The 9,092-nt window shown below is 40.6% G+C and overlaps 1 protein-coding gene across 1 annotated transcript in view; it reads right to left on the reverse strand.

The window, feature by feature from the left end:
* Positions 1 to 7,917, reverse strand: part of LDLRAD3 (low density lipoprotein receptor class A domain containing 3) — a 54,727-nt gene extending 46,810 nt beyond the window's left edge. Inside the window, exons 1-3 of the mRNA XM_031055811.1 lie at positions 7,905 to 7,917; positions 7,680 to 7,805; positions 5,151 to 5,285 (exon numbers count right to left, since the gene is read on the reverse strand). Coding sequence (XP_030911671.1) covers positions 5,151 to 5,285; positions 7,680 to 7,805; positions 7,905 to 7,917 — 274 coding nt within the window. The remainder of the gene's footprint in view (positions 1 to 5,150; positions 5,286 to 7,679; positions 7,806 to 7,904) is intronic.
* Between the last annotated feature and the right edge of the window lie 1,175 nt (positions 7,918 to 9,092).

The following is a 9,092-nucleotide window of genomic DNA, read 5'->3' on the forward strand; positions in this document are numbered from 1 at the left end:
GCTGCAGGCTGAATCTGGGCTAAGATTATGCACAATAATTGCAACTTGAGCTTCAGTTTACAGACTGAGACAATAATGAGTCAGAGAGACTCAATAAAACTGTATACAGACAGGATCAGACTACAAAGCCTTGGGATGTCTAAGTGATACCACAGCATTTGGGAATTTCAGAATTTCAATTTATCATGTGCAAAGGGCTGGTTACAAGCTCCATACAGAGCAGAATGTTCTGGGAGCTATTTGTGCTTCATAAACTAGGTTTTGTGGTATTTCATTGAAATTTAGAGTACGTGTGTTCCACTAAGTTGTCAGTTCTAAAACCCACTTTGCTTTGCAACTCAATCATGCAAACAGTAACAATAGCCTTGGTGCTTACTTCTACAGCCAGCCTACTTCCAGCTTTGCCTATAACTTAATCCACAGAAATTATAATCACAGAATTCATATCATCACTTAAGGATTCATTTCAGGAAGTCATCATTTTGAATGATTTTCCTCTTATTCGACACATGCTGTGTTCCGTGGGTTTCTGGGCTTATATGAATCCAATCTGGCCAGCACGAATCCAAGCCCAGCACGGAACCAGCACAGACGAAGGACAAAAGACAAGGAGCGCTCTTTCTCCACGTGGGTGTAGGTATCCATTTATTAGCCTGAGACAGGACGCGAGGTGGTGCAGCCACCCAGGTAAAGAAAGAGGGTGGGGTCAGCTTGCTGTGGGGTTTTGTGCCCAGGGGAGAGGGGGCGGGGAAACAGGACCGTGGCCAATGGGATGCCAATGGGGAGGGACCACCCGTGGGACAGCCACCGAACCAGGTATGGAAGGGGACATCTAGATGCAATACAACAGACACAGGGTCAGATTTTTAACTTTTTACTACATTGACAAGCTTTATATAAGCGATTTATAAATGTCCCAGAGAAAAGAACAGAGACTTCTAAAACTATGTATGCTTCTAAATCTGTTTTAGAATACTGGAGTATATAAAAATCATAATGCAAATTCAATGAAAAGATATACATAAAATAAAAGTAGGAGGTATCCACATGGACAGCAGTGGACATTACTAAATAGACAGAACAAGAATTAACTTCTGAACACTTGCAAAACATTTGGTTCATAATCTGACCACAATGGTACTATTTACAAACAACTGCAGAGCTAGAATTTCAGGAATATAACTTAAGTCAAGAGCCTCTCTTTACAGCAGCAGACAGAGTGAGTACAGACTAGCAGCAATAAAACTCCCTTTCCTAGGCAACGGGGTTAAAGCTAGTAAAGGTATTTAGCAACTTAGATGCAGAAAAAAGAAGGGCTGTGAAAGAAAAATGGGTTTGAATTAAACTACTCAGTATGCTTTTGTTAGCATCGAAGTCTTCTACACTAAAAGTACAAAATGGAGGAAAAGGAGAACTGTGAGGACACATTTAGATTAAAAAACCCCAAACCAATTAAGAGAATAAATTAAACACAGTCCTAGAGCTGAACAAATTTATATGGTTGTTGGAAGATACTGAAAAGGAGTAATTCCTTCCAGATTGAGTGGATGCCTGTCACAGAACAGGAAATCCCCCCAGCAACAGACAGGCCTGAGGAGTACACCCAGAGTAGATGCTATGAATGATTAAGATTAACACTGTCAGCTAAATAGAGGCATAGGAGGAAAGTGTGTGGGGGAGAGAAACTTTCCTCTGAATTGAGATCAAAAAAACACAGAACAGGAGCAGAAATTTCTAATCGCTGCTGGTTTTGTTAAACCTGGAGTAAAGGCCTAGAAAGAACAGTTCTTAAGTAATTAATGTATTTGATTGGTGTGGATAATCCAAGCAATTATAACTTCCATCCAATCCCAAAACTCAAGCACATAGTTTGATGAATATATCACATTCCAGATTAAGGTAAATATTTTGCCATGCTACTTCACTGCTGGAAAACTGAGATGACCAAAGTACAGCCGGAGTGGGATTAAAAGAATTGCTCTGAAATTCATCATGACAGTGACAAGAGCTACAGATAACTTCTGTGAGGAATTACAGAAGAATTCTTTGATGTGCTACTAAATTGGCACTTTTTAATTTGACACTTTCCTCATGACATACAGACCTTTGTAAAATACACAACACTCAGTTACAAGTGTTAAGGAGAAAGGAGGACAGGAACATCCTCCAGAATTTGATCTTCTTCTCAGTTTCACAATTAAATCATGGGGCCCTCCCTCCCGTCAAATGAATCTGCTCTTATTTGCGACTAAAATTAATCTTTATAAATGCACGTCTTCAGGTTCATCTCAAATTGCAGCATGCTAGCAAAGCTGTTATTCATGGAGGATGGCACATTTTGAAGTGTTCCATGTCAAAGCTGGGTCAGCACTTTTTCAGGAGGCAGCCACATTCCTGTTTTCCTTGTCTGCAGAATGACCCTTCTTGACTGAAAGGATCCTTACACATGGAGAAGTATCTGACACAAACCAAACTGATACGCTACTGGAACTCTGCAGTAACGACAGCAGGATAAAGGAGGCCTTTGAAGTTCATCGAAGAGCAGGAAGAGGTGATAATTTAAAAAGCTTGTCAGTATACCCAAGAGCAGAAGGAGAGCAAAGTAGCAATTAATAATTCACACTTCTATTTCCCATGTTGTCACAGTATCTCAAAACAGTTTGCAAACATTGATTAAGTCTAATGGCATGCCCCTGAAGCAGAGAAGCATGGCTGAAGCTCTATTCCTACCAGCCAGGATGGCACTCTGGGAGCATTTCCTTTAGCTGATCTATGCCCTCTCTTCCCCATCTGTTAAATGGTGATAACGACACTATCATGCAGTGGTTCAGAAGCTTAGTGACTTCTAAATCAACCCATTTACAGATAGAAAAACAGCACACAAGGACAATTTCATATGTCAGATTACACTCAATTACACTGAACTAAAGCTACCACATTTGACATAACACAGTCAGTGGGAAGAAACCCCTCTATCTTCATTTTATAACACCCTACAGATTTGCCTTGCCCTGTCCCTAAGTACCCACAGCACTTGAGTTCTAGTTAATGACCAGGATACTTCAGTACTCTGTGAACACAAACACATTGTAATTACAGTAATTAGATCTGCTGTAGAAAGAATTGTGAGAAATTAAAGACTGTCCACAGTAGCATCTAATTCCCAATGAACACAAAGTAGTTGCTGTGTTTGCAAGCCAGGACAGACATACCCATGGCTGCAAGCTCCAGAGGGAATCGTCATTTATATTCAGATGGGAAGCTGAACGCATCACACTGTTTTAATCCTAGCTTTGAAAGACAGGTACCCACACAGTGTCCACTTACAGATGGTGAAACAGCAATTCAGGGAGGCTCTGAGATGCCAGAGGGAAAAGCCAATTACATAGGTTCCCCACAACCAGCATTTCACTTTGGGAACTCCTCATTCCCAACCCCATACTTTGACCATTTGTTTTTTAAATTAGCCCACAACCATGCTGTTCTTGTCCTAATGGAGAGAGTTTCTTCTTCCTTGTTTGGGTCTCTTTCACACACATAATCAGAAAGAATTACTTTGCTTGCCCTCTTACTAGTCTAACATTTCCAGAAGGACCAAATATCAAGACAAAAGTAACAGCTTCATGAAATACAGCTCTTTTCTTCTCTTGAGCCTGACAGTCAGTTCCAAAAGCAGATTGTCATGACAACAAACAACCTGGAGGCAATCCAGCCAATTAATCTGCAGAGGAAGCAGTCATCCCAATCTAAGAGAATAGCACTGCTGTTTTAAGATTCAGAAGCCAAAATAAAAAAAAAAAAAGAGAAAGCAAAAGAAACCTTACCACCCACATGAATGTGATTAGGCTGCCTTAGAGTTGTAGTGAAGAACAGCCCAGCCCTGGGCACACGCTAGGCCCTTGGCAGCCCTTTCATCCCGCTCCCAACAGAGCAGGGGCAGGCCAGCCCCTCTCCAAGGCTCTGCTCCGAGCACAGCTACGTTCCCAGGCTGTGATGTAGCTCAGCACACAGAAGAGTTAGCAAGGTGACCCCTCCGACCTTTACATGTGGAGCCAAGAAAAGAGCTCATAGGTTAAGCAGAGGTATGACACAGAAGAATCTGTCACACACCACTGCTATAAATCCCTGTTTTGTCAGCATTGCCTTTGTGTGTTCTTCTTCTTCCTCTGTGAGTTGTCAAGAATATTTATCAGCTCAGGATTATTTTTTATCAGCATCTTAAACTCGGGATTATTTTATTTTCCACAAAGGATTAATTCATTAGAGCAAGTAGATAGTAAAGTAATTGTCCTTCAACTTCACTAATTACAACTTCCTTCATATGTTGCTTTACCTCTCTTCATCTGTCCTGCTTTCTACAGGCTGAAGCACATCACATCTCCCCTGAAAATATCCACCATCTCCCATATTTTTACTACTCTGGCTTCTTGGCAGTAACTCAGACATTAAAATGTTTGGCAACAGATGCCCAATATACATTGTTTGTTAACCTCAAATCATTCATACATACTTCTTGTTTTATAAAATACTGTGGTATTAAGTTACAGAAAACAAAACTGAGAAACACTACCTGTAGACTTACACGATAGGTTAAAAAGAATAAAAATGTCACTATGTTTTGAGATTCTCCCAAGACTCAATACACAAAAATTTTCAAATAAAAATTTTCTTCCCTCTCTTCAGGAGAAGGGTAAGAATAAATGCTTTCATTATAGATCTGTCCTGCAATTAAACACATCTTTCAGAAGGTAAGTGAGCAGTGAAGATCTAAAGCTTTAAGCATACACAAGAGCTACTCATCCGGTAAACAGACAGATTCACTTCCAACTCAGGTTTTATTATCAACCCCCCGGTCCAATCCATATCCCAAAAGTACTAAATGGATACCCAGCAACTTCAGTGAGCACTGGATCACAGATTACAAGCGCCTCTTGCAAAAGTGTATTTTTACTAACCGGTAACAGATACCACCACTCTTCTGAGCACTGAGAATGCAATGTACGCATGTGCACGCTCTCTACACATTTCACTCTCACTATCTGCAGTGCTAGCCAACACAGAGCAAGCCAACAGAATCATATTTTCTGCTGAGCCTGTTCTGTCTCGAGTTGGTATAATATTGCAGAAGAGAATAAAACCCCTGTGCCTACCTTGAGGGCTTTCACAGCTTTCTTCATCGCTGTTGTCTTGGCAGTTATTTTGACTGTCGCACACAAAGCTTTTATCAATGCAAAGACCATTTTTACAGTGGAATCGGGCAGTAGAGCAAAGCAAGGGATTTGCTGCTGCAAAAAGAGAAAGTGAGACCTTTCATTAGGAATTCTCTTGCTCAGGCAGTTAACTAGCTGATAAGCATCAACCACAGGTCACAACTCAACAGCTGGTCAATTCGATGGGTATGTGGGAGTAACTTGGCAATCAAACCAGCCCTGGCTCTCTAACCAGGGAGAGCTGAAACTTCTAATTTATGCAAGATTCATTACAATTAGCAGAGATTTAGCCCACCCACAGTTGTGATAAGCCTTCTGTTCATTTTCATGAGAGCCCAGTCATGATCACTGTTCCACATTTGCTCACACCGAAGACATATGGAGGGTAGAACTGCCTACCATAAACACTGCCAATTGATTCCCATTACAGAAGGCTCAGTTTAGCTGAAGTTTCATATTATAAGACAACAATTTTGACTGAGAACTGCCAGGCAGTGGTTTATTTACCTCTGATTCTCTTCCCCATTCCCCTCACTATTTTGAATTGATATAACAGCAATGTTGAAATCTCTCAGCCTCTCACTGTTTGAATTTCACCTCCTTTTTAAGGAACAATGTTTACACCCTTCATATACGTCATATATCCTTCAACATAGTCATCACTTAGCTGAGATATGCATCATTTAGCTGGTTTTAACATCTACTCATAAATCAATCTCTGTCCTTTAATACTTTTTGGCACTCTTCTCTGAACTCCAAACATTTTTTGTTAATGGGGTGACTGAAACAGAATGCAACTTTCCAACTGAAAATTTTAAAAAGGCTGCTTAGATGCCCTATCTACTTCAAACTGCTTCTCTGCCACAATAACAAAGAGAATTAGTTTCCAAATACTAACTGGCTTCCATTTTTTTGTCTTTAAAGTAAAAGCTACATTTAAAGAGTTTTTTAATAAATAAATAAAACTTTAAAGTCTGCCCTGCATATAACCTGCAGGAAAAATAACAAACACTCCCAATTTCTCCAGCTCCCCAAGAGCTTATTTAGCACAAACATGCTGAAACTTTTTTGGTTTGAAACTCCTGCACACTTGCATACCACATTGATTTTTGAGGTCACCTCAGAACCCAAATGGTTGTTCCTCTCCATAAGCAGTAACCAGACATTTAGACATGCTACAAAACACCAAGTGCCTCACTGGCATAGAATAATGGGGAGATCAGTAGCATGTTATCATCAGTTTTAAGGTCCCATTACAGCTACACAGTACAATGACACAGGAAATTGTGTCATTCCTAATGAACTCCATAAGCTGGTGCACTTTCAATTGAGACCTGCACTTGTCAGTCCACCACCTTAAGGATATTCAAAGCACTTTTGTCAAATCTTATTTTTAGTCCACTTGTTCAAGCGTAACCCAGAGTAATTTCCTTAGCCTTCAATGCTTCTCTGGCTTCACTTTCTCCTCAGATGCTGACTCCTTGCCACAGCCACACAGTCCTTGCAGGGCCCAAACCAGACTCTCCAGGACAACAGATGCCACCTCGAGAGGTTCATGCTGTGGAAGCACACCAATCACCAACAAGAAAAGCAACTCCTCCACGAAGCAGACAGTGACAGATCATGCTAAAGATTGCCCCTTTTGTTATCTTTGAAAGCTGCTGTCTGTTGTCCTCCTCCTGACCTTTAAAAGTCACTGATAACAAAACCTCATCATGCCTCTAACAGGAGAATGAGCAAGTATTTTGCTGCAAGCTTTCAGCTAGAGACCCATGCTTTTACCAGCTCTTGATAGTAACAACAGAGCTGCTGGATTCAACATAACATTTCCCTACTGCTCTGCTATATCCCTGCTAGACTTACAGATACAAAAGGATCTGTGTAGCCACATGCAGAGGGTTTAGCCCAAAACAAGCAGTACTTCAGATCATCTCTCTGCTACAACTTCCCTGCTGCTGTGCATTGGCAGGCATGTCTGGCTTCAAGAATCTGCCTCTCCTTCCAAGAACCTGTTTCACTAAATATACCATCATTTGCTTTTTTGTTGTTTGAGAACACGTATAAACAGAGAAACCTAGATGCACTGATGACCAAATACATCATATTCTTCAGTGACATGAAACAGGCAAATAAAAATGGAACAATTCCAATTATAGTTAATATTTGTCCAATCTGAGTGTACAGAAAACACGTTCAAAGCAAACATGCAGCTTAAAACTAATTTCAGGCGCTTGGAGTAACAACACAGGCATTATATACAAAGCAAGACTGAGATAGACCTTAAAAAAAAACCAAAAACGGCAGACTCATTTTCATGAAGTGAAAAAACCAAGGATCGTCTGGATCGCAAATGACGGGGAGAATCATTTGACTCAGAAATGGAAGGCTACTGAATGTTTCCTTTCTAAGTAGCATCAATTAGCTGAAATAAGCAGCAGTGCCCTCACTTGCAGGCAGGCTCCCACTTACTGCAGTTCTCCTCATCGCTGCCGTCGGGACAGTCCTCGAAGCCGTTGCACCGGAAGCGGCCAATGATGCAGTGGATCCCGCTGGCGCAGGGGAAGAACGTGGCACCACATTTGGATTTGGCTTTTGCTGTGAGAACAGACAGAAGTGGGCAGAGGTGAGGGAAACAATTTACAATGGTTAGAGATCCTGTTGTAGCAGTACAGTTAAGGGTGCTCTATGCAGTACTGTTGGCACTCATGCTAGGTGACTTACAAGCAAATTAGTGTCTTTGTGAGACTAAGAAACACAAGAGACCCTCATAAAATATTTTGCAGGACGAAAACACAAATAACACTGCCTTTATTCAACATGATTTATATAAAACTGGATGCAAAACAACCACTGTATCTCATGTTGCACAGCAGAGCTATTTATAAAACATTAAATACTAACAATAGCATCAAAATGTGTTTAACACGTGATTACAGAATCTCATTATGATCTCAAATGCTACACATTTTTTATTTACTGCACAGCCACTTTTCGTAGCAAGAGAACACTGCCCTCAGCCTCAGTAATGCAGATGGTTCCACCATGATGCTCAAGGCAAACACCAGTTAAGTACTGTGGTATCATATCACAAAACAACTCCCAACAAAAAAAGCAATTTTACAAGACAAATGGTTACATTTTTGCTTTTTCAAATTATCTCGTGACTTGATAGACCACACCACAGGACACTGAAGACTTCAGAGAGTCCACTCTAAAGCAAAGGCAGTCTCTGCAGGAAGGTGTGTATGGTGCAATGTGGTAACACCACTGATGGGAGAACATCAGGAAAGAAGCCGGATCCAGAGCTTGCTGGCATTTTAAGCAAATGTTTCCTACTCCTACACCAAATCTAAGACATGCTTACAACTCACAGGTTTTGAACTATGACAGACTGGGTACCATAGCAAGAGGCAAGTTTTTTAATGTGGCCCTAAGGCACATCAATACACCAACCTGCGCAGTTTTACAAGGCCAGGGACTATCAGTGTACAGACCAAAAAAAGTATATCTAATAGGGATAAACAGCATTAATTTGGAAGGAATCCTCTCTTCCAGGATTAGCTACTAAGTACAGCTGTAGCAAAGCTTTCTTCCATCACTCAACAGAGTGCATATAAATTGTTTTCAACCACTACTACAGTAATTCTCACTTGCTTTAGTGTCCTCCGAAATCAAACTCTTGCAGTTTCTCTCTTACATGTTTTTATTCATTTTATTAGCAGCTTTCAATTACAATTATGAAGTAATTATGATGAAGTAAAATAAGATGTATCACTAAATTTCATATATTCAACTACCACTTTTTCTGAAGACTATCCAAAGTCCACTTGGGGAAAAGAAAGTGAGCCATTACTTTGCAGAAAAAGATGATAAATTACCCTG

Source organism: Geospiza fortis, unplaced genomic scaffold (assembly GCF_000277835.1).
Source record: "Geospiza fortis unplaced genomic scaffold, GeoFor_1.0 scaffold66, whole genome shotgun sequence".
Lineage (NCBI taxonomy): Eukaryota > Metazoa > Chordata > Aves > Passeriformes > Thraupidae > Geospiza > Geospiza fortis.